General features: G+C 42.1%; 2 protein-coding genes across 2 annotated transcripts in view; one reads left to right on the top strand and one right to left on the bottom strand.

Annotated features, from left to right (window-relative positions):
* Positions 1 to 129: 129 nt before the first annotated feature.
* cenatac (centrosomal AT-AC splicing factor) lies at positions 130 to 23,313 on the bottom strand. The gene is made up of 11 exons (XM_072593274.1): positions 23,088 to 23,313; positions 15,310 to 15,476; positions 14,660 to 14,758; positions 13,553 to 13,619; positions 12,143 to 12,205; positions 8,720 to 8,781; positions 5,622 to 5,733; positions 3,930 to 3,963; positions 2,789 to 2,878; positions 858 to 990; positions 130 to 344 (listed from the first exon to the last, which is right to left on the bottom strand). The coding sequence occupies exons 1-11, from the start codon at positions 23,235 to 23,237 to the stop codon at positions 293 to 295; spliced, it is 1,029 nt and encodes a 342-aa protein (XP_072449375.1). The 5' UTR covers positions 23,238 to 23,313; the 3' UTR covers positions 130 to 292.
* Positions 23,289 to 23,978, top strand: part of LOC140494170 (E3 ubiquitin-protein ligase DZIP3-like) — a 119,444-nt gene continuing 118,754 nt past the window's right edge. Inside the window, exon 1 of the mRNA XM_072593272.1 lies at positions 23,289 to 23,613. The gene's annotated coding sequence lies outside the window, so the exon portion shown is untranslated. The remainder of the gene's footprint in view (positions 23,614 to 23,978) is intronic.

Consider the following 23,978-nt stretch of genomic DNA (forward strand, 5'->3'; position numbering starts at 1 on the left):
ACTGAAATGCATTATATTCAGTGAAGGGGGTGAATATTATGGTTGGTGGCCTTGTCCGTCCAGATTAGTAGAGGTCATGGGTTTAAAGTGAGAGCAAGTGTCCAAAAGAGGTTAAATTACAACTTGACAAAAGTTTTTCAGAATTTTTTATCCAAAATACTAGGTTATGTAATATTTTAAACAGTTTATACAATGCATACATCAGCAAGTGTGTAACATTAACATATCTTTAAAGCACAAGGCTTAACCATTTTCCTCTTGCCCCAACCCATTTTGTTGAACTGTCCTTTGGTCATCTCTTGTCTCGTTTTCTTTTTTTGCCTTCCTCTAATCTGAATTGATGCCTATAAAAATGAAAGCAGTCAATGAGATTGACAATACTCAACAGCCAAATAGCATAAGGAAACAATCCTAATATCAGAACAATTAAGCCTTTTAAGGAAATACTATATTTTGGTAGGGCAAATCCGGTAACTTATACACTTAAAGGCAAGGTCCTGGGAAGAGTAGCCAAACAGACCTTTGTAGTGCAGGTTTGGTTCCTTGAAAGTGGAGTCACAGGTAGACAGAACATTAGTGAGGCCACTTTTGGAATACTGGTCTCCCTGTGTGAAACTTGAAAGGGTTCAGAAAAGATTTACAAGAATGTTGCCAGGGTTTGAGCTTTAGGCTAGATTAATTTAGGAGTTGGATGGAAGGGTCTGTTTCCATGCTGTACCAGCTGAGTTGTCAAGTGCCATTTGGGAAGGGAAGATGAAAAGCTAGAAATAAACAGGAAACCAGAACCAAATTAAAAGCAATTTTTATCTATTACACTGGGATCAGAAACTATCCAGAACAACGAGATTAAAACTCACCTGGATTGCCACCTCCTGCCATCATTCCACACCCGGCCAAATGAAGGTAACCAGGAGTCGTCTGTTTCTGATGTGTGGTTGAAGTTTGCACCGACTCTATTTGGAGGAAGTTTCTTCAGTTTTTCTTTCTCCTCTAAAATTGAAATACATCTTGAATCAAGAACAATTAGTTAAACAAATATATAAGCTCAAAGCAAAGTTAAATATCAACACCCAGCTACAAGTTGAGCACTACTTTTACCTTCATTCGAGCTTGTTTGTGCCACCCAGTCTAAGCTGGTGTTTTAGCTCTGTTTAATAGAACACTTCATCTTACATACTCACCCCATTTCTTCTTAATACTTCAACCAGCTAACAAGCCTGGGTGAATGGTAATTTAAGATATGGTAACATTCACAGCCTCAAGACCTTCATTGGCCTGCTTTACCCTAAGCCTCACCATTTTCATTTTAGACCCTGCTTACTGGGAACTCTGATCCTGACCATTTCTTTCCTAACACTCAAATTGAAGTCCCTTCAATAGCAGACAGCAGTCTGATTAAAATAGGGTAGAGTACAATTGTTGAAAATGTGTTGCTGGAAAAGCACAGCAGGTCAGGTAGCATCCATGGAACAGGAGAATCGACAGTTCGGGCATAAGCACAGAAGGGCTTATGCCCGAAACGTCGATTCTCCTGTTCCATGGATGCTGCCTGACCTGCTGTGCTTTTCCAGCAACACATTTTCAACTCTGATCTCCAGCATCTGCAGTCCTCACTTTCTCCTAGAGTACAATTGTATATGTCTATATAATGGAATGCTTCTAACTGGTTCACTATTAAATAAAGATACATCTTTTATATTTTAGCATTTGTGTAACCTTGCCACTGAATTAATAATGAAACAAACAGTAAATGCTAATACCCTTACATATTACCCAAGTACACTCATTCAAAATTGTTTAATTTTTCAGTGTATTTCCTCACTAAATGAAATCCAACTAAATCATTTCCTTGGCCTAATTAAATGTTACCTATTAGGTGGCTAGCATGATGGCTCAGTGGTTAGCACTGCTGCCTCACAGCACCAGGGTCCCAGGTTAGATTCCAACCTCAGACGACTGTTGGCACATTGGCTGATGTGGTTTGAGACAGTATGCTCCTAAATGCAATAGGGAAAAGGGGAGGGGGACAGCTGCAATCATGACCCAGAAATTGTGGAGCCAAAACTGACCCATATGACTAGGTTTAGAAGTGTGAGATGCAGTTGTAAAGAGAGAAGTAGCAAACAAAGTTGTCACTGTTGCTAGGGTTGCTTCTGGGGAATCCACATGGTCAAGCCTAATGATCAGGACTACAAAGAATACACCATTATAGTGAAGATTGTGCCCATGCAGACCGGATTAATTGGGCGCTGCCGTTGGACAAAGGTCAGAGACCAAATCCTCAAAAGACAGAGACTTGCAATTCTACCCGAGGAAGTTCTGATGGAGATTGTGACTGTGCAGCTGCCATAGATGTTGAGTAGACTGGTCAATAAATCAATTAAATCTTTGTTGTATTTACCTTTAGTGTGCAATTTAATGTTGATGCTAGTTCCCCTACTAATTCATGTTTAACAATCAAAGGAATAAATTATCTGGTCCATTAGTTTTTTTTGTTGGGGTCATTTGGTTAATTTGCTTTTTTGAGTTGTGGTCCTCATAGGGGTTAGACCATCTGTGTCAACAATCTGGACAAATCTTGGTAACCTGTCCCAAAATCCCCTTCCTTGGCTTGGTGTTCAGTTTTGTTTAATGACAGGCCCAATGAACCACCTTGGAACTGGTTTTTCTATTATACTATAAGCACTACACTAGTGTAAATATTGTTAGTGTACAAAACAATAAATGTTATTGTTTCATGACATCCTGGCCTGCTGTAATTAAGTGACCAATATAATATCAAACATACTCTGTTGGATAAACTCTTCATAAGATGGCCCTATTGGTTTTGGCGCTGTGTCCAGATCATCATCATCAATAAGCCAGGGTGGAGTAGCACCTGAGATCAGATATAAAGATTAGTGGGAGAGGAAGATACAGTCATTAGAGCATGATCCTAATTGAAATAAGTTCTACTTCGGTTTTAACGTCCATTGCATAAATAGTTATTTCCTAACAAAAATAGTAAAACTTACCCGAAAAATGCTATCTTTTATTATACAAAATGATCGGTATAATTTCTTGCGTAATGCTCAAATATATTTGATTTACAAAAAATCTCAAATTGCAAAGATGCAAATACACACCAATACTATCTCCTACCAAATCCCACAACCCTGAAAACTCAAAATTAAGTTTGAATAGAAAAAATTAAATGAGTAAAGTGATTTAAGTTAAGGCAGGGTAATTGATCACATTGTAATGTACAGCACAGGGATGGCAGAGTTTTCTTAGACTGGTAATATGCTATTATTCTGTTGAATGCAAACTGTGGGAGTACTTTCAGCACATGGATTATCATAGTTCAAATAGTCAAAATCACTCAATGATAATTCTCCTTGATTATTAGTGCTAGCTAATAAAGTAAATACCAGTTTTGCTAGTGACTCCCACATCCCAGAATACTAAAAAAAATTTTAAATAGAGCAAGTGAAATTGAAAGAAAAATATAATTAGCTAATTAAAAATGGTAAGTTTGTGTAGAATAGTATTCATGGTTCTGCAAAGACTCCAGAACAAAACTTTTAAATACCTAACAGGATCTATGACTTGTGTACAATGGTCTTTGTTATCCTCAATGAGGATAAAGGTGAAATTTACTCACCATATTTTGTAGTACTATAAACCAAAGTGGGCAATAATGCATTTGACAGTAGAGTTCATGTTGAATATTAATTGAGTGAAAGCTGCTGTTAAAGTCAGTATGCCAGACTAGTTTATACTCAGTGAAAAACTGTTAATTACTACTTCAGATGGAAGGTGTTTGTTTACCAATCACAGCTGGTTTCAAATATATAACACTTACATAATCATCTTTTGCCTAATTCCCACTTCAAAATACACAATCATTATATTACACAATGTAATCCCGCACAAAGTGACATCTTCACCTGTGTGAATGTTCTGAGTTTCTGGTTTGGATATCTGGAATTGTAGAAAGAGCCAGTCAGACACTATTCACAGATCCTGGCAAACCAAATTTGTTGAAATATAAATTCAAAGTAAACTGTTAGAAGTTATCTTATCCAAATAAAAAAAAATGCATAATACATTTCTGAAATAAAATACTGTAGTCAAAATCATTCATTTTTTTCATACACCCAAATGACTAAGCTATCAGTTTTCCGTTTTAACAAATTCATTTGTGGGATGTTGGCATTGCTGGCTGACCAGCATTTATTATCTGTCCCTAGCTGCCTTCAAGAAGGTGGTGCTGAGCTGTATTCTTGAACTGCTATAGACCATCTCCTGTGGGTTGACCCACAATGTCCTTGGTAGGGAATTCCAGGAATTTGGTCCAGCAACAGTGAAGGAACAGAACTGAAAGGGAACTTGCAGGGGGGTACCTGGTGCCAGTCAAGTGGGCTGCTTTGTCTGGTACTTCTGGCTGAAGATTGCTGGGCTCTTCCATTGTTGAGGATGGGGAGATTTGAGGAATCTCCTTCACCAGTGAGTATTTTAATTGTCCACCATCATTCACGACTGGATGTGGCAGGACTACAGAGCTTAGATCTGATCTGTTGGTTGTGCAGTCGCTTAGTTCTGTCTATCACTTGCTGCTTCAACTGTTTGGCATGCAAGTAGTCCTGTTTTGTACCTTCACCAGGTTGAAAGTTCATTTTTAGGTATGACTGGTGCTGCTCCTGCACTCTCCACTGAACCAGAGCTGATCCCCTGGCGTGATGGTAATGGTTGAGTGGGAGATATGCCAGGCATGAGGTGACAGATGGTGTTGGACTACAATTCTGCTGTGGTTGATGGCCCACAGCCCCTCATGGAAGCCTTGTCTTGAGTTGCTAGATCTGTTCAAAGTCTGTTCCATTTAGCATGGTGATAGTGCCACACAACACGATGGAGGGTATTCTCATTGTGAAGGCAGGGCTTTGACTCCATAAGGACTAAGTGGTGGGCAGTCTTACCGGTAATGTCATAAAACAGACACTTTTCACTCCAACAACATGAAGTGTTTTAAAATATTTATATAACATAACCGCTATGTAGGTACAACTGTATTGCTCAGATTTATTAAACATTACATTATAGAAATAAGTCAGAGGGCTAAAAAATCTACAAATCCCTTGTAAAGCTGATTTTATATTAGCATTATTTATTTCAGAAAGCCAAGTATTAGCACTTTCTCAATGCTTTATAAAATCAAAACAATTGATGTATGGAGTACATCTGATTTTTTTTACACAAACCACAAAGGTTTGATTTGCATACTAACAAACTACCTCACCATGTTGGTCAAGTTGGAGTGAGAATGCAGTTTTACATAAGCCAGTGGGTCCTTCTCACACTTGGAGCACAGTTGCAGTTTAACTGTGATCAGCTCCAATTTGGTTCATGTAGCAGGCACTATTTGAACACAACAAGGCTTCAGAGTACAGAAAGGATTTCGATTAGCCAGTGCAAATTCTCTCCCCAGACCTGCTACAGACTCTGATTCACTTTCATTTAAATGTGATGCAAAAGAAACAAGGGTTTAGGTATCTTTGCACACAACTTGCTTCCAGTAATGTAGAATACTGTCTCAAAAATACACCTATACTTCAGTATCTCAGGGAATATTTAAACATCACCTGGTCACCAATGAAAGTCAAGGTTTGTCCATTTGTCATGTCACCAGAACGGAAAGGAAAATTTACTCCACTTGGCCCAGGTTCCGTCTCTTCAGAAATGTAGGTACCATGACTTGCACAGAAACAACAGAATTAGCAGAATAATTTCTGTAAAATGCATGCTTTCCCAATCCAACCCAACCCAACAACCACATCCCTGAAATAAATATTTGGAAGGAATTTTCGTTTGTGAAAAATCAGCATTCAGAATACCACTGACAATTCCATCAAAACCGTGAACCTATGCTCACTTGAAGTTTTGCTGCAACATGAATAGTGAAAACCAACATTTTCACCTCCACTATTTCTCCCTATCCCCATGGAAGGCATGGCAATGCCATATGCTTTCATTAAGTCTGTACATCAGCAGCATTATCCAAGCAATTGCTAGACTCAAATTCCTTTTTTAGACACCCTTTCATCTCTGTGCTGTCGATCTTCTATTCTCACTGACAGTTGAGAATTTATTTTTCATGCCAATGTCTCTAAGTTGGGAAGTTTGGTTTGGTCAGGAACAAATGAAGAGGTAAATGTGGACATAGCCACAGAGCAGGGAGTTAGTTAATTTGTAGTTGGCCCTAGCAGAGTCAAAACAGATTCAAACCAGTCCTCTGAATTTCTCTCAATATTGCCCTTATTGTCGTTTAACATTAAAAAAAGCACAAAAACAGGAGCAGAGTCATAACCATGAATATTTTTAAGGCAGAGGTAAATACTATCCAAAAGCGAGAGAGTAAAATGTTATCAGGGTAGACATTTCAAGCAAGGTGGACCATGGGAACCCAATGGATGTGGTGTACCTAGATTTCCAAAAGGCCTTCGACAAGGTGCCGCACGTGACAGGAAGCAAAGAGTGGGGTTAAGTGAATGCTATTCTGGCTGGCAGTGACTAGTGGTGTTTCTCAGCGATTGGTGTCGGGACCACAATTATTTACAATTTATATGGATGATTTGGAGTTGGAGACCACATGTAAGGTGTGAAAATTTGCCGATGACACCAAGAGGAGTGTGAAACTTTGCAGAGGAACATAGATATATTGAGTGAATGAGCAAAGGTGTAGCGGATGGAATACAATGTTAGTAAATGTGAAGTCATACATTTTGGTACGAGTAACAGCAACATAGGTTATTACTTGAATGGTAAGAAATTACAGCACAGATAAGTGGAGCGGAGTCCACGAAAAGATTAGCCAAGATCTTACTGAGTGGCAAAACAGGCTCAAAGGGCTGAACGGCCTACTCCTGCTCCTAGTTCTTATACAGGCGGCTATGTGGAATAATTAAATCAGCCAGGCAGTTAGTGAATGGCACCTCAGGCTCGAGAGGCTGAATGGCCTTGGTCCTGCTCCTAACTCACATGTTTGTGGATATCCAGAAGGCACAGTCACAGAAGCAGACTATTGAGCCTGCTGATTAGCTGGTGGTCAGATTGTTTCATTGTGTGCCACCCTACCGTGTTTAACACTACTGCCATTCTTGGAAAAAGAAATAAAATTCCATCCATTAAAAGGAAAAACTTCTGGAAACTTTTAGGATTTGTGAAAACATGGATCTTCAATGTTATTGACTTTACGGTGAGTGCCCTTTTTATATATCAGAATGTCATTGACTCCTTTTATTAAATAAAACCTAAGCAAACAAAATAAATCTGTTGTTGTGGTTGGGGCATTTGATTAAAATGGCATTGCATTTTCTGTTGGTCAAGATATTTCAAACATAAGTAAAATACTGCAATTGTTATAAATCTGAACAGTTTTCTGATCTGTTCTGAAGAGTTAACATTGCATTCAATGTTAACTCTTTTCTCTCTCCACAGATCTTGACTGACCAGCTGAGTTTCTTCAACTTTCTCAGCATTTGTTACAAGTTATTTTTCTCCCAAACCCTACACATTGGTCATCTGGAGGGAGGAGGAAGAAGAAACTTTTGAGGTGAATTCCAAGATTTGGAAGGGGAGAAATGGGAGAAAAGAATATGGTGAGGGGGGGGGGGGTGTGATGAGAGAGAGAAAAGGAGAGATCACGATAGAGATTTGGAACACAATCAAATAACTCCAACCTCTTGTGGTTCCAACTGTGAACCCAAAGGGCAACCTTTTCATGCAGAGTGTGGTGAGTGTATAGCATGAGCCACCAGAGGGAGCTGGTACAACTACAATATTTAAAAGGTATCTGGATGGGTTTATGAATAAGACGTGTTGAGAGAGATATGGGCCAAATGCTGGTAAATGGCACTAGATTAATTTATATCTGGTCAGCATGGACAAGTTGGACCAAAGGGTCTGTTTCTGTGCTGTACATCTCTATGACTCTACAAACATGAAGGTGACTAGATTCAGATAATGCCATTGCAAAACCAGATGTCAGAAGATAAAGAAGAGCATCCCATGGTTCTCACACATACTTTCTAACAGTGAGGGGTGAATAACTGGAGCCTAAATGTTACTCAACTACTAGCTGCTGGGAAGCACATGAACATAACTCCCTTCTGGATTAGGATTTTCCCTATTGAAGATGTGTGAACTTGGGATCTGCAGCTACATACATCAACAGGGAGCAAAAGGAAAAATACACACAAACCTTTCTGTATGGTACTTACATGCTGACTTTCCAACATGGAGCACCACAATGGGTGTTGCAAGTCATTAAGGTTCACCCTACATACTGACATTCAGCTAATAGTGATAATGTTGACTCGAAGCTTGCATGTTATAATTAGAACATGGGCAAAATATACATTTATATACAAGCATCTTCTTTAAGGACTAGAGATGGAGTGTGATATTTCGGGATGTGGGGTGTGTTGATAAAATTATAGCAGTGCCTCTTGATTGGTATGGTTACATCAAAGCCAACAGCCTTTCAGTACCATGTTAACCAATACCTGGCCCATCTTTAAACTCAAACGTTCCAATGTAGATCAGAAGTGCCTGATCCAAAACGTTTTTAATATTCACATATTACAAACTAAATCTCACAAGGAGCAGTGGCTTCAGCAATAATATTTAAGCATTTGTGCAGCATATCAGAAGAGAATGATTAAAAAAAAAGTGAATTTACCTCTCATAGTGGTCGACTGCAAATACTGGAGGTCCATCGATAGAATTCGGCTCTGCCTGTGGCTGGTTTTGATTCAGGAAAAATCAACACTTTTTTTTCTTAAAGTTTAAATATTTCAATGATAATTATTGCAATATAGAGATGAGTAAGCAACCAAATATTCATCTGTAAAATGTACTGCAAAAAAGCTATGCAGATTCCAGCTGTTTAACTTCAATGGTTAACATAATTAATATTTTTACAAGTCTCATCCCAAGATTAAGAGAGATGTTGGTGAAAAGGATTTAATCCATAACACATTCTACTTGGTTTTACAAATGCTGCCCTGCATTATTCAGGCAACAGACTTCCAGGTATAAACCCATATTATATCCACCTGTACTGGCATGATCTCAGGGCTGGGTACAGAAGCACATCTTTCTTACACTCCAAGGTTGTGTGAAGCATTGCTATATTCTCCTCATTTAGGTAACAGATATGGCAATGGTACCTCACCCGGCTTGAACCAGATGGCAACACTGAATGCCTAGAACGGAAAACAGCAATTTCCCCTTGCCAGAAACTAAAACTATCCCAAATAGTGATCAAAGAGAAATAGCAAGGACAGGTAGGGTGAACATAAGCACTAGTACAAATCATTGCCTAAACATTCTGATTTTGTTCTAGATTAGAGTGGTGCTGGGAAAGCACAGCAGGTCAGGCAGCATCTGAGGAGCAGGAAGATCAACGTTTCAGGTAGAAGCCCTTCATTAGGATTCCTGATGAAGGGCTTTTGCATGCAACGTTGATTTTCTTGCTCTTCAGATGCTACCTGACCTGCTGTGCTTTTTCCAGCATCTGCAGTACCCACTTCTGCCATTCTGATTTTGTTTCATTGTTCTTTGTATAAAAGAAGATTAGTATTGAATGTACTGGTCAGGGAATATTTCCATGAATGAGTAATACACTATATAGAGTATTAGTGACAAATCATTGTAACCAAAGTAAGTAAGGTTTGCTTTCTGGAATTATCATATTGCAAATGAATGATTTTTTTTTTACTATGCTCCCCCCCTCCCCCCCCATTTTATTTTTAACACCTAAATGAGGATTGGTTTTCCGTTAAATCCAGTGAAAGTCAAAAAATTGTTTTGCATGAAAAGTGCACATATAAAATTTTAATTTGGAATTTAAGAAGTTTATCATTTCTGCTTCCCTTTAATGTACTGATTAAAATCTGTTTGTAGTCAAAGGTACTTGGTTTCCTTTCCTTAAAGCACACAGGTCAAAAACTCAAAATACACACAACCTAACAAATATATTTAGGAGCAATATTTCTATTGTAATAGGGGATAGTGCCCTTTGTAATGAGGTATGTTCTAATAACAATCCATATGTTCTCATTCCATAAATTCCTCCAGCACCACTTTCCTATCCCTAATACACAATCTCAACAGGTACATCCATTTTTTGCCTTTGAACCTAATGAAATCTAGGATCTAGGTTGGGGAAAGCAATTTGCATGCAGATTCAGAATTTACAAAAAAAACTCATTCAAGGGATATGAGCAGCTCGAACATGAACAAATGGGTTTGAGGAGGAGTTGGGACCACAAAATTGAGAACAAGGTGAGGCTATACGTGAGATGGTGGCTCAGTTGTTAGCACTGCTGCCTCTCAGAACCAGAGATTCAAATTTGATTCCAGCATTGGAGTTTGCACATTTTCCTCATATCTGCGCGGACTTCTTCTGGCTGCTCCAGTTTCCTCCCACAGTCCAAAGATGTGCAGGTTAGGTGGACTGGCTGTGCTAAATTGCCCACAATGTCCAGGGATGTGCAGGCTTGGAGGGTTAGCCATGGGAAACATGGGGTCACAGGGCTAGTGTAGGGGGGTGGGTCTGGGTGGGATGCTCTTCGGAGTCAGTGTGGACTCACATGGCCTTCTTCCATACTGTAGGGATTCCATGATGCAGTCCATTGGATGGAGTCTTAACAGAATCCTAATTTTCTGTTTTTTTTATAGAACAGGGAAATAAAAGTTGGGTTGATACCATCCACTTCAGACAAAAAAAAAGTAGAAATCAAATGAATGACAAAACAAAAAAAAAAGGAAAGATGTGAAGTTTCATGTATTAATAGAACTACATCCAAGGACATTTCTGCATAAAACTGCTCTAGTGTAAAAAAAAACCCTCTCTCTTATCCTGTTTTGTGTGAATTAAAGGAATCGCTTTGCATTGGAGACTTCTTCGTTTGGATCTGTTTTGTTTAAACTCAAGTGAAAAATGCAGTTTCACAAGATGTTTAAAATTCTATTTTTCTCCTTCCCAAAGGTGCCATTTCTAGGTGAGGGACATGTCCCTGTTGTCAATCAACTTTTGCTACCTCACTGAAATGGTCAAATTCTACAAGCCGTGACAGAATACATTGGGAGGTTATTGCTGAAGCCGATTAGAGCCAAATCAAGCCCAGTCCTAGCTTTACATATCATTCACTGACATTTGGGTGGTTTTGGGGGCACACGGAGTGCACAGAAGGGCAATGGGAAAAATCACTGGATTGTGCTTGATGGAAAGATTCTAGTTTTCTGACTGTCCCCTCCAATACAAGTTCACTTGAAACCAATTGAAACCACCCTACATAGAAACAAAAAAAACTGCAGATGCTGGAATCCAAAGTAGACAAACAGGAGGAGGCAGCTCACCGAAATTAGCTACAAACAGCAGATTTATTTTATTCGTTCACAGGATGGGAGCATCATTAAGCCAGTATTTATAATCCATCCTTAAATGCACAGAGGCCAGTTAAGAGTCAACCACCTTGTTGAGGTCTGGAGTCATGTGGAGTCCAGGCAAAGACAGCAATTTCCTTCTATAAAGGACATTAGTAAACCAGATGGGCTCTTCCCACAATATACAATGCATTCATGGTCATCATTAGATTGGTTTGGAGATGCCAGTGTTGGACTGGGGTGTACAAAGTTAAAAATCACACAACACCAGGTTATAGTTATAGTCCAACATGTTTATTTGGAAGTACTAGCTTTCGGAGTGCTGCTCCTTCATCAGGTGGTGGTGCTTCCAAGTAAACGTGTTGGACTATAACCTGGTGTTTTGTGATTTTTAACATTATTAGATTGTTAATTCATGATTTTTATTGAACTCAAATTCCACTATCTGCCATGCCAAGATTTCAACCTGGGTCAGAACATTACCTGATTATATGGATTAACAGTCCATCAATAATACGACTAGACCATCGCCTTCCTTTCAGGAATCAAAAATTTAAGGCTCTCTTATGACTTAGCCGTGCATTGCCTTAAACAAACTGTCAAGAAAGCATCACTTAAAATGTTCAGGATTGTTATGTAATGTACAGATCAGTACGTGTAAAATACAACAGTTGCCATGGATACTGTTCAGGCTCATCCAGGTAAAACCAACCTCAAAGGCAGCCTGCACTACTTCTTGTCTTCTCCGTTCCACTTCTCGAATATATTCTGCTTCCTGTTAGAGAATCCAAATAAATTAAGAATAATCAATCATTACTGAAGTAATTAAGATACACAACTGAATCAGGAAAGAAAAACAAGCCTGCCCTTGCAGACTCTATATATTATTCATAACAAGTATACTAGTGGATTGTATTAAATACCGCTACAGTATTTGAATGCCACTACAAGCACTGAAGAAAATGGGAACATTGAAATTCTTTACAAACGTTAATGTATCAATATGATTTTGATGGATCTTAATCATTAGAGACATCTGAATCAACAAAGATGGTGCTTTAAAAAGCCAGAAGGGCATGGGTTTCCTGATCAGCATTATTCCCATATGATCCAATGTTAATAAACACAGACAACATTTTTACAACATTAGTGAATCCATTAATTCATAGTGGTCACTGTGGTTTTATTTGAGTAATACTTTTTCTTCATAAAATTATACATCCTCTATAATTTTGAAAATAAAAAAATGCTAAATTCAACAAGTTTACAGTATGAGAGAAAGTGAGGACTGCAGATGTTGGAGAGTCAGAGTTGAAAAGTGTGGAGCGGAAAAGCACAGCAGGTCAGGCAGCATCCGAGGGGCAGGAGAGTCAACATTTCAGGCATTAGCCCTTCATCAGGAATGTAGATCATTCCAATTGTTTAAATAGTTGAGAAAGGCTTTGTTAGAGCTATTACAACAAGCAAACTCCTTTTATTAATAATCTGAAATTTTACTCCATCCAGATTCTCCTATTTTGTCTCTCCCCATCCATGCATCTCCTATGGCAGACATCAACCTATTTAGCCTTGTAGATGTTGCATTGACATGCCCAATAAAGTTACTGCCAATCTTGCCATTCCTCATTTTGGGAAAACCTTAGGATTCTGCTTGAGAATCCTTGCTACACTGTTGTACAAGATGAGAAATATTATAAAGAGACATGTAGCACCCTTCACAACCTCAGGATCATCTAAAGTACTTTTCAGTTAATTAATCAATTCTGAAATGTCATCAGAGTAGGAAATGGCACGATAAATTTGAAAGCTTCCACAGAACAAGGTAATAAAGGAAGATTTGTCCTTTTCTTTGAAAGAGTACCATGGGACCTTTTATATCCAACCAAGGTTTTACTTTTGGGTGGTTGCTTTGTTTAACACCTTATCTCAAAACCAACACCTTTGACAGAGCAGCAGACCTATACTCCTGCACTATGAACACATTCTACCCAGACACTCAAGTCTTTGGAGTCAGATTTGAACACACAACCTATTGACCCAAAGGCAAGAATGCTACACACAACTAAATCTTAATAATACTGCATAGAATGTCAACAAGTTAAACAGCTTTTACCTAACATACCTGTTTAATATATTCATCTTCCTTCTCTTCATAGCTGTCCACTGCCTTTGCAACAGCTGTTTTGAACCTTAACAAAACAAACAGAATTCTGAAAACCTTGGGAAAAATACACTTTGACCTTGGTGTATGTTTCTTTCATAATCAGTGTCCAATGAGCAAGTCCCCAGTTAGAATCCCAGGTAGGCAGTTTGCTCTTTAACTGCTGTAAAACGTTTGGTGCAATTAGTGTCTCTGATACACAGTCAACACCACCATATGAGGGCAAAAAACATAGGAAACAGTTGCCAATTCAAGCAGCAAGCGTGAATTTGTTGCAGCAGTTCAAAAGAGTTGGAAGACCTTCTGGCTGTACATAAGTTATTCTGGCAGTTATGTAGTTAACTTAGTGCTACAATGCAAGCCTGGAATCATATTACAGGGCTCCAGTAACAGATAATGGTAGTGCATTGTGATAAGCTAGTCAAATCACTGATAGATGAGCTAATGCTGAAGACAATGGTGTTGTAATGATAGGTTAAGTGTAATATAGGGAACCAATGCGGCAGACGATTACTTTAGAAAGTCAAAACAAGCCAGCATGATTGGTTTGCTAATGTTATCCAATAAGCGTGGGAACAACAACTGTATAACAACTGCAGAAGGAGAGATTGTGGGCAGTCAGGAAGACATTTTGCTGGCTGCCACAGCTTTGGTTTTGCAAAATTAAAGTTTAACTTTGTGAAGAATTTTCTGTGACTCCTGGTAATTTTTTTTAATAGAACTTGGAGTGATTCTTCTACAACAGCTGAAGCCAATACCACTGCCTACCCAGTTGTTTTACGTCCATTGACAATCTTGTGAAATTTGTTTGATCAGAGTTAGGAAGTGGAATTTCCTGGGATTCCTTCAAATTAATTTTCTTCTCAAATAAAAATCCCTTTCTATCCCTCATCTAGGGGATTACATGGAGATGTATCGTGAACATTGAAGACCATGATGCTTGGCTGTGGTATGTTTGTTAGACTAGTTGGTCACTCACTGCCTGACGCTTTCATATGTTCATATCTGTTTATCATCATTGTGAAACAGTGTGCTGAACGTGTGACTTGCGTGAAATTCACCACTTACTTCTCATAAGCATCATCAGACAGAATAAACTTGTCTTTCAACTTGACGTCTGCTTTGTTTTCCCACCAAAATTTGTTGGTTTGCTTCAAGTGTTCTGAACTATAAAAAGAAAAATCAACAAGTTAGTGTTTGAACAACTAACATATCAGTTGAGGAACTAGTGCTTTCGGCTTTATTGCAAATCATGACTTTTGCAGCATTTTCATTCCATGTTTATCAGTAGTGACCACTGGAATATTTCATTACTGCAGGAAATTCTTTATTCTATAATGGGATACACTAGATCTATAATGGGATACACCGTGGGCGGCACGGTGGCACAGTGGTTAGCACTGCTGCCTCACAGCGCCAGAGACCCGGGTTCAATTCCCGCCTCAGGCGACTGACTGTGTGGAGTTTGCACATTCTCCCCGTGTCTGCGTGGGTTTCCTCCGGGTGCTCCGGTTTCCTCCCACAGTCCAAAGATGTGCAGGTCAGGTGAATTGGCCATGCTAAATTGCCTGTAGTGTTAGGTAAGCGGTAGATGTAGGGGTATGGGTGGATTGCGCTTCGGTGGGGCGGTGTGGACTTGTTGGGCCGAAGGACCTGTTTCCACACTGTAAGTAATCTAATCTAATCTAGATAAGAGGGATTTTCCTCTGATGCAGTACCTTACAAAGTGCTCCAGAAGCCCACCATATAGCACAGCAAGGCTCCCATTTGTGATGTGTTTCTTCACCTCCCTCTTGCAGCAGTAGCACCAGAAGTTCTGATCATGTTCAGTGAAGTCATATTTCTCTACTTGCACTGCTTTGAGACACCGCTGGGCATCTTCAACCTGTGGGTTAACAGCAGCCACCTTTAGAGGAACCTTCAATTATCGGTGAGATGCACTATGTTATGCTCATTGAATACAGGGAGAACAAGCCATTTGGATACAGAACTGGCTCAAAGGTAAAGACAGACGGTGGTGGAGGGTTGTTTTTAGACTGGAGGCCTGTGACCAGTAAAGTGCCACAAGAATCGGTGTTGGGTCCACTACTTTTGATCATTTATATAAATGATTTGGATGCGAGCGTAAGAGGTATGGTTAGTAAGTTTGCAGATGACACCAAAATTGGAGGTGCATTGGGCAGGAAAGAGGGTTACCTCAGATTACAACAGGATCTTGACCAGATGGGCCAATGGGCTGAGAAGTGGCAGATGGAGTTTAATTTAGATAAATGTGAGGTGTTGCATTTTGGGAAAGCAAATCTTGGCAGCACTTATACACTTAATGGTGAGGTCCTAGGAAGTCGTATCTCCTTGAAAGTGGAGTCACAGGTAGATAGGATAGAGAAGGCGGTGTTTAGTATTCTTTCCTTTATTGGTCAGAGTATTGAGTACAGGAGTTGGGAGGTCATGGTGCGGCTGTACAGGACATTGGTTAGGCCACTGTTGGAATATTGCGTGCAATTCTGGTCTCCTTCCTATTGGAAAGATGTTGTGAAACTTGAAAGGGTTCAGAAAAGATTTACAAGGATGTTGCCAGGGTTGGAGGATTTGAGCTATAGGGAGAGGCTGAACAGGCTAGTGCTATTTTCCCTGGAGTGTCAGAGGCTGAGGGGTGACTTTATAGAGGTTTATAAAATCATGAGGGGGCATGGATAGGATAAATAGACAAAGTGTATTTGGGGTTGGGGAGTCCAGAACCCGAAGGGCATATGTTTAGGGTGAGAGGGGAAAGATATAAAAGAGACTTAAGGTCAACTTTTTCATGCAGAGGGTGACACGTGTATGGAATGAGCTGCCAGAGGAAATGCTGGAGGCTCGTACAATTGCAACAGTTAAAAGGCATCTGGATGGGTATATGAATGGGAAGGGTTTGGAGGGATATGGGCCGGGTGCTGGCAGGTGGGACTAGATTGGGTTGGGATATCGGTCGGCATAGACCAGTTGGACCGAAGGGTCTGTTTCAATGCTGTACATCTCTATGACAATGACTCTATGCTCACTGGATTCATTTTTACAAAACAATAAAGACAGAATCTTCTAAAAGTCAGGTAAATATCTTACTGCCAGCTTAACTCAATTATAATTGAGTTTGTTGAAAATTTGCAAGACTAACACCTTTCCCTTTATCGCCCAAAGCATTCCCAATAATCAGCTCTAAGTATGTTAAAATTGTTTTCACTGGAGAAAGATTGCAAATGAGTATAGAAGAGTAAAGGGCAATCCAAGAGTAAGGGGTAATCCAATCAAAAGGCTAAGATGATTTGCTCGGGTTGATATACAGAAACTATTTCTCTTTCATATGGAGTCAAAACAATGACGTAACCTTATAGTTCTAGACAGGCAGTTCAGGGGTGCTATCAGGAACCACTGCTTCACACGCAAAGTTCTGAAAATCTGGAATTCTCTCATAAAAATTGACATTGGGGGAACAGGGGTATCAATTAAAACATTAAATTAGAAATGGATAGATTTTTGGTTAGGCAAGGTTATTAAGGTGTGCAGAACTAAGGCAGTGAAACAGCTTTGATCTAACCAAATATGAAGTATTGTCGATTAATGTTCATCCTAATCAAGGGAAGTGCTAACAGCTGTTGTGGAAATTAAATCGACTCGACTCAACTGCTAGCAAGAGCAAAGAAAAAGCTTCATTTTTCAAACCTCTTCATACAGGGGACCGATACACAAGGCGTTTCTGCCAAGTGTAAGGGCCATGAACAAAATTCACATATTCTTTTATACTATTCTTATCACATGCTCAAGGACAAGGGTTGAGAAACATTCAAGTTCTTATTTTCTCATTCCCTTGCTGTGGACATAACTGTCTTTATGTTTTCCTTAGCTTTTTTGCTGAATTTGACTGCTCGCAGGGCCAGGTTGAATTTTTACAAAGTTCAGCAAAGATAAGCTGTCTCCTTGACTACAGAATTCAGCAAAGTGTTTACAAAGTTCCGCAAAGTATTAATTTTAGCAAAGCATTCGCTTTTAGATTTCACAGTAAATATTAATTTTGTTAATTTTCCATTACACAGCTTTGGGAAGCACATGATTGAATTTCATACCCATTACCATCTATACAGTTTACTTCACAAACAGGCTTTGGTCTGGTCATTTTCATTGCAAATACCACACTTGGCACCCAAAAGGAACTAATGACAGCATCTGGGCTCTCAACAATAACTTGTGAATCATTACATATTCCAATGCTCACCCTAAGATTTACCATGCCAAGTTACTTATGCACTAGGTCACAAGATGATGTTTGCCCTTAAAAATGAACTTTTCACGTCAGATGCAACAGAGGATATCTGGAGTGAGATCAAACAATCACATTGTGTTATTCTTTATTAGTTAACAAAAACAGATTTGTTGATCTGCATTCACGTTCACTAGGTAGTGACACTGAAATTGGATGTATATTGATTGAAGCACATTGACAAAGGTGCCTGCAGGAAACTACACCAATTTGTTGCTAAACCAAAAAAAAATTCAAAATTACTCACTTGTAATTTAAACAAAATATACAAGGTTGCTGTAAGCAATTTTTAAAAAAAACCTAATAACTGAAAATCCAATTAAGAAACTTCAGACTAAGAAGATTAAAAAAAGTGAAAAAAATGCACTCAGCACACTAGTAGATTATTGACCTAAATGTAAGTGGGATGTGCAATTACATTTCACAAATCCCACAGCTGGAAAGGCACCAAGATGGCTTCTTTCTGAAAGCTACAAGATCATATTAATCAATTACAATTTGAACTAAAAGTACTGCGCTTGAATATATCATGAAGGTGAAAAGTGAGAATGATTGAGCCTGACTAATGTAACTTGAAATGTCACAAATTGGTAGAGACGTTTTTTTAAAATGCTGGTTGATATTACTGAACAGAAAGAAATGAATTACTCTTCATTTTTTGGTTAAAGCTGGCGCTTATCATCCGTTCCTAACTACTCTCAAGAAGGCAGTGGCGAGCTATTTTCTTGAAACACAGTAATCCGTGTAGCGTTAAGTGCATCCATAGTACTGTTAAAACAAAAACTGTAAACCACTGCCCACAGATATCAGTTAAAAAGCAACTGGAAATTACTTTTTTCAAAGAACATTGTAAACAGAACACAGTGGCATCTTGTACATTTGAAATAAGGAGCAAAGCACTGTGTGTCTAAGTTTAACTGCTAGCACAACAGTATTCATGTTCTTAGTGATACTGTCAAACAAGCTACAGTTGGTCTTTTGGCAGCAGTAATGATAGTGGTTGGAGGATTCAATATTAGTGACCCTAATTTTCCAATTCCATTTAAAAACAGGAAAATGGGCATACACATTGACTCACTTGCAGAATTACATGATGGCCAGAGGCCTGTTTCAGAGTAACTCTGTGGAAGTTAAAGGTTTGGAAGACTGAGACCCTATCCATTAGTCATTACACAAGACAAAATGTGTTGTCATGATTCCGTAGGCTTATACCATCAATTGTTGAGCTAGATCCAAACATCATTCTCTCGTCTGTGCCGAGGTGACAACAAAGATATGCCAACTAACCTGAGTGCCTTTGGATGACAGGAGGCAAATTAATCAGGATAGATCCTCTTCATAATTATTTAACTCCGTTTGCTTCGATTACACATGTGCTTTGTAAGGAAAAGATGGAGTTCAAATGTAATGCCCCTTGTAGTTCAATCATCAACACAGGCTTTTATGAATCAATAATGACCATTTTGGGGCAAGCTTCTTGAAGAAATTACACCAGGAAGAAGTCAATAACTTCAGCCAAGATGAAGGTTAAAATAAAAGAAATCAGGAAATGTAACTGGAGGTGAAAATAAATTGAATGAAACAGATGCAAGTAGAAGATAAAGATACCTTAAAAGGGAGTCTCACTTCCATAAGTAATTGAAATCTAGTGGGCTGATATGTGAAACACTGTCATTTTGCACATTACAAGCAAAGCTACATATACTATAGATTGCCATTAATGTGTATCAGAAAGTGACAAATAGTGGCAGACAAAATAGGCTTGTGACAATCATTTCCCCTCCACCTCCTTAGACTTCGGTTTCCCCAGCTCCCAATGCCTCATCTTCACCATGGATATCCAATCCCTCTACACCTCCACCCGCCATGACCAGGGCCTCCAAGCCCTCTGTTTTTTCCTCTCCAGACATTCCCAACAGTACCCTTCCACCTCCACTCTCATTCGTTTGGCCGAACTGGTCCTCACCCTTAACAATTTCTCCTTTGAATCCTCCCACTTCCTCCAGACCAAAGGGGTAGCCATGGGCACACGTATGGGCCCCATCTATGCCTGTCTCTCTGTTGGCTACGTACAGCAGTTGATCTTCCGTAATTACACCAGCACCACTCCCCACCTCTTCCTCCGCGACATTGATGACTGCATTGGCGCCACCTCGTGCTCCCGTGAGGAGGTTGAGCAATTCATCAACTTCACCAACACATTCCACCCTGACCTTAAATTTACCTGGACCATCTCTGACACCTCCCTCCCCTTCCTGGACCTCTCTATCTCCATTAATGACGACCGACTTGACACTGACAATTTTTATAAACCCACCGACTCCCACAGCTACCTGGATTACACCTCTTCCCACCCTACCTCTTACAAAACTGCCATCCCGTATTCCCAATTCCTCCGCCTCCGCCGTATCTGCTCCCAGGAAGACCAGTTCCACCACAGAACACACCAGAAGGCCTCCTTCTTTAGAAACCGCAACTTCACTTCCCACGTGGTTAAAGATGCCCTCCAACGCATCTCGTCCACATCTCACACCTCCACCCTCAGACCACCCCTCCAACCGTAACAAGGACAGAACGCCCCTGGTGCTCACCTTCCACCCTACCAACCTTCACATAAACCAAATCATCCGCCGACATTTCCGCCACCTCCAAAACGACCCCACCACCAGGAATATATTTCCTTCCCCACCCCTTTCCACCTTCCGCAAAGACCGTTGCCTCCGTGACTACCTGGTCAGGTCCACGCCCCCCTACAACCCACCCTCCAATCCTGGCACTTTCCCCTGCCACCACAGGAACTGTAAAACCTGCGCCCACACCTCCTCCCTCACCTCTATCCAAGGTCCTAAAGGAGCCTTCCACATCCATCAAGGTTTTACTTGCACATCCACTAATATCATTTATTGTATCCGTTGCTCCCGATGTGGTCTCCTCTACATTGGGGAGACTGGGCGCCTCCTAGCAGAGCGCTTTAGGGAACATCTCCGGGACACCCGCACCAATCAACCACACCGTCCCGTGGCCCAACATTTCAACTCCCCCTCCCACTCTGCAGAGGACATGGAGGTCCTGGGCCTCCTTCACCGCCACTCCCTCACCACCAGACGCCTGGAGGAAGAACGCCTCATCTTCCGCCTCGGAACACTTCAACCCCAGGGTATCGTTGTGGACTTCAATAGTTTTCTCATTTCCCCTTCCCCCACCTCTCCCTAGTTCCAAACTTCCAGCTCAGCACTGTCCCCATGACTTGTCCGGACTTGTCCTACCTGCCTATCTCCTTTTCCACCTATCCACTCCACCCTCCTCCCTGACCTTTTCCACCTATCCACTTCACCTTCATCCCCTCCCCTGCTCACCCATTGTACTCTTATGCTACTTTCTCCCCACCCTCACCCTCCTCTAGCTTATCTCTCCATGCTTCAGGCTCACTGCCTTTATTCCTGATGAAGGGTTTTTGCCCGAAACGTCGATTTCGAAGCTAGTTGGATGCTGCCTGAACTGCTGTGCTCTTCCAGCACCACTAATCCAGAATCTGGTTTCCAGCATCTGCAGTCATTGTTTTTACCTCATTTCACCTAGCAGTGTGTGGGGGGGGGCTTGGTAGGGGTCACAGCAAAAAAAAAATCAATTTTTTCAGAAACTCACGTTAATAATCTCCCAACTGTTTTTTTAAGAAAGCAACCTGGTGAGGTTCCAAGCCACTAGAAAGTCAGTAACCGATCTGTAATTGTTTCTAACAATATACTACAGAGTGATATTCAGAATTGGCAACATCTTCCTTGATGAATTGAGAATTACAAAATGCAGACAAGTGCATTGATAAATAAATGACATAATATGATTAATTTACAGATTTTTGAAGATGCATTCTTCTGAAAGATTACTGGATCAAAACATTAACTCTGCTTTCTGGGTCCTCTTGTGGCACAGTGCTAGTGGCCTGAGTTCAAGTCCCACCTACTCCAGAAGTGTGTAATGACATCGCTGAAATGGGACTGGATTAATTTAGGATATCTGGTTGGCACAAACGAATTGGACCGAAGGATCTGTTTCTGCACTGTACGAGGGAGAAAGTGACTCTATAACAGGTTCATTAGAAGAACAAGTTAAATTTTAAAAAACCTGCTTTCTCACCACAGATGCTGCCAGACGCACTGACAGTCTCCAGCAATTGCTGTTTCAAGCTTCCAGCATCTGCAGTTTTATTTTATTTTCCTGAGTTTGTTATGTGCAGCATTGTGTTGGTTGTGAACACAAGAGTGGGTCAAAGCCCAGGTGTTGATCACAATGCTCCCCCAACTTCCCCTTTTTTTTAAACTACATGTAGGGAGAGCGCCTTTAAATGAAGCCAATCCACCAGCCCACACCATCCCAGGGGGCCCAGCCTCCAGCCCCTCTCCCCCCCACCCCTCCCAAGGGGGGCCCGGCCTCCAGCTCCTCCCCCCACCCCCAGGGCGCCCGGCCTCCAGCCCCCCACTCCCCACCCAGGGGGCCCGGCCTCCAGCCCCCCACTCCCCACCCTCCCCCCCCAGGGGGCCCAGCCTCCAGCTCCTCTCCCCCCACTCCCCACCCCAGGGGGCCCAGCCTCCAGCCCCCCACCCCCCAGGGGGCCCGGCCTCCAGCTCCTCCCCCCACACCCCAGGGAGCCCGGCCTCCAGCTCCTCTCCCCCCCACACTCCCCACCCCAGGGGGCCCAGCCTCCAGCCCCCCAGGGGGCCCGGCCTCCAGCTCCTCCCCCCACACCCCAGGGAGCCCGGCCTCCAGCTCCTCTCCCCCCCACACTCCCCACCCCAGGGGGCCCGGCCTCCAGCCCCCCACCCCCCAGGGGGCCCAGCCTCCAGCCCCCACCCCCCAGGGGGCCCGGCCTCCAGCCCCCCACCCCCAAGGGGGCCCAGCCTCCAGCCCCCACCCCCCAGGGGGCCCAGCCTCCAGCCCCCCCACCCCCAAGGGGGCCCGGCCTCCAGCCCCCCCACCCCCAAGGGGGCCCGGCCTCCAGCCCCCCCACCCCCAAGGGGGCCCGGCCTCCAGCCCCCCCACCCCCAAGGGGGCCCGGCCTCCAGCCCCCCCACCCCCAAGGGGGCCCGGCCTCCAGCCCCCCCACCCCCAAGGGGGCCCGGCCTCCAGCCCCCCCACCCCCAAGGGGGCCCGGCCTCCAGCCCTCCTCCCTCCAAGGGCCCCCGGGTGGGTTCCAGCTCCTCTTACCTTCTCCAGGAAGCGGCCTAGCAGCGCCCCGAGCCTCTCCTGGTGCTTCAGGCCGTACACATGCCCCCAGCCCCTGAACGAGGTCTGCCGGCAAACCTCGCAGTAAAAGGCGGCCTTCGACCGCGCCGCTTTCCTCTGCTTCTTCCCCATTCGGGAGACACCCTCCCGGACACACTCACAACCTCCTGTCGGCCAAACCCTCCAACAGCCGGCCCAAGCCTTCACCCCTTCACCGCCTACACCACCTCCCGCGCAGAGCGCCCCCTTGGCCAGGAGGACCACACCAACACTTACATTTCTATAGCGCCTTCCAGCACCCTCCTGAAGCATTTGGCAGATAATGAGATCACACACACCAAAAAAATTGCATATGCTGGAATCCGAGAACACGGCAAGGAGAAAGTGAGGACTGCAGATCAGAGTCGAAGAGTGTGGTGCTGGAAAAGCGCAGCTGGTCGGGCAGCGTCCGAGGAGGGGAACACAGCAAGCCAGGCAGCATCAGGAGGTGGAGAAGTCCACGTTTCAGGTCGGGACCCTTCATCAGGAATAACTTTTTGAAGGGAAAGCCCTTCATATCACATTGTCTGCTATTACACACAACCCATTAACAGTCTCCATTAATAGCTATTCATCCTCCTCACCAGATTGTTATCCACTCCTTTGTCTGTCCAACTGCTCTTCTCTCTCTCTTTGGGTAAAAACAATGACCGCTGACGCTGGGCTTTTGCCCGAAACGTTGATTTCGCTGCTCGTTGGATGCTGCCTGAACTGCTGTGCTCTTCCAGCACTACTAATCCAGTATTTGTTTTTCAGCATCTGCAGTCATTGTTTTTACCTCGCTGGTAACCAGAGTCTAGATTAGAGTGGTGCTGGAAAAGCACAGCAGTTCAG

Source organism: Chiloscyllium punctatum, chromosome 23, assembly GCF_047496795.1.
Source record: "Chiloscyllium punctatum isolate Juve2018m chromosome 23, sChiPun1.3, whole genome shotgun sequence".
NCBI classification, from domain to species: Eukaryota; Metazoa; Chordata; class Chondrichthyes; order Orectolobiformes; family Hemiscylliidae; genus Chiloscyllium; species Chiloscyllium punctatum.

Excerpts from the sequence above, each read along its gene's own strand:
- cenatac (XM_072593274.1), bottom strand. The coding sequence starts at position 23,237 with ATGGGGAAGAAGCAGAGGAAAGCGGCGCGGTCGAAGGCCGCCTTTTAC. Across the intron at positions 12,206-13,552 it reads AAGATGAATATATTAAACAG|GAAGCAGAATATATTCGAGA; the intron begins GTATGTTAGGTA and ends ATTCTCTAACAG. Across the intron at positions 5,734-8,719 it reads GCAGTCGACCACTATGAGAG|TCATGGTACCTACATTTCTG; the intron begins GTAAATTCACTT and ends TTTCTGTGCAAG.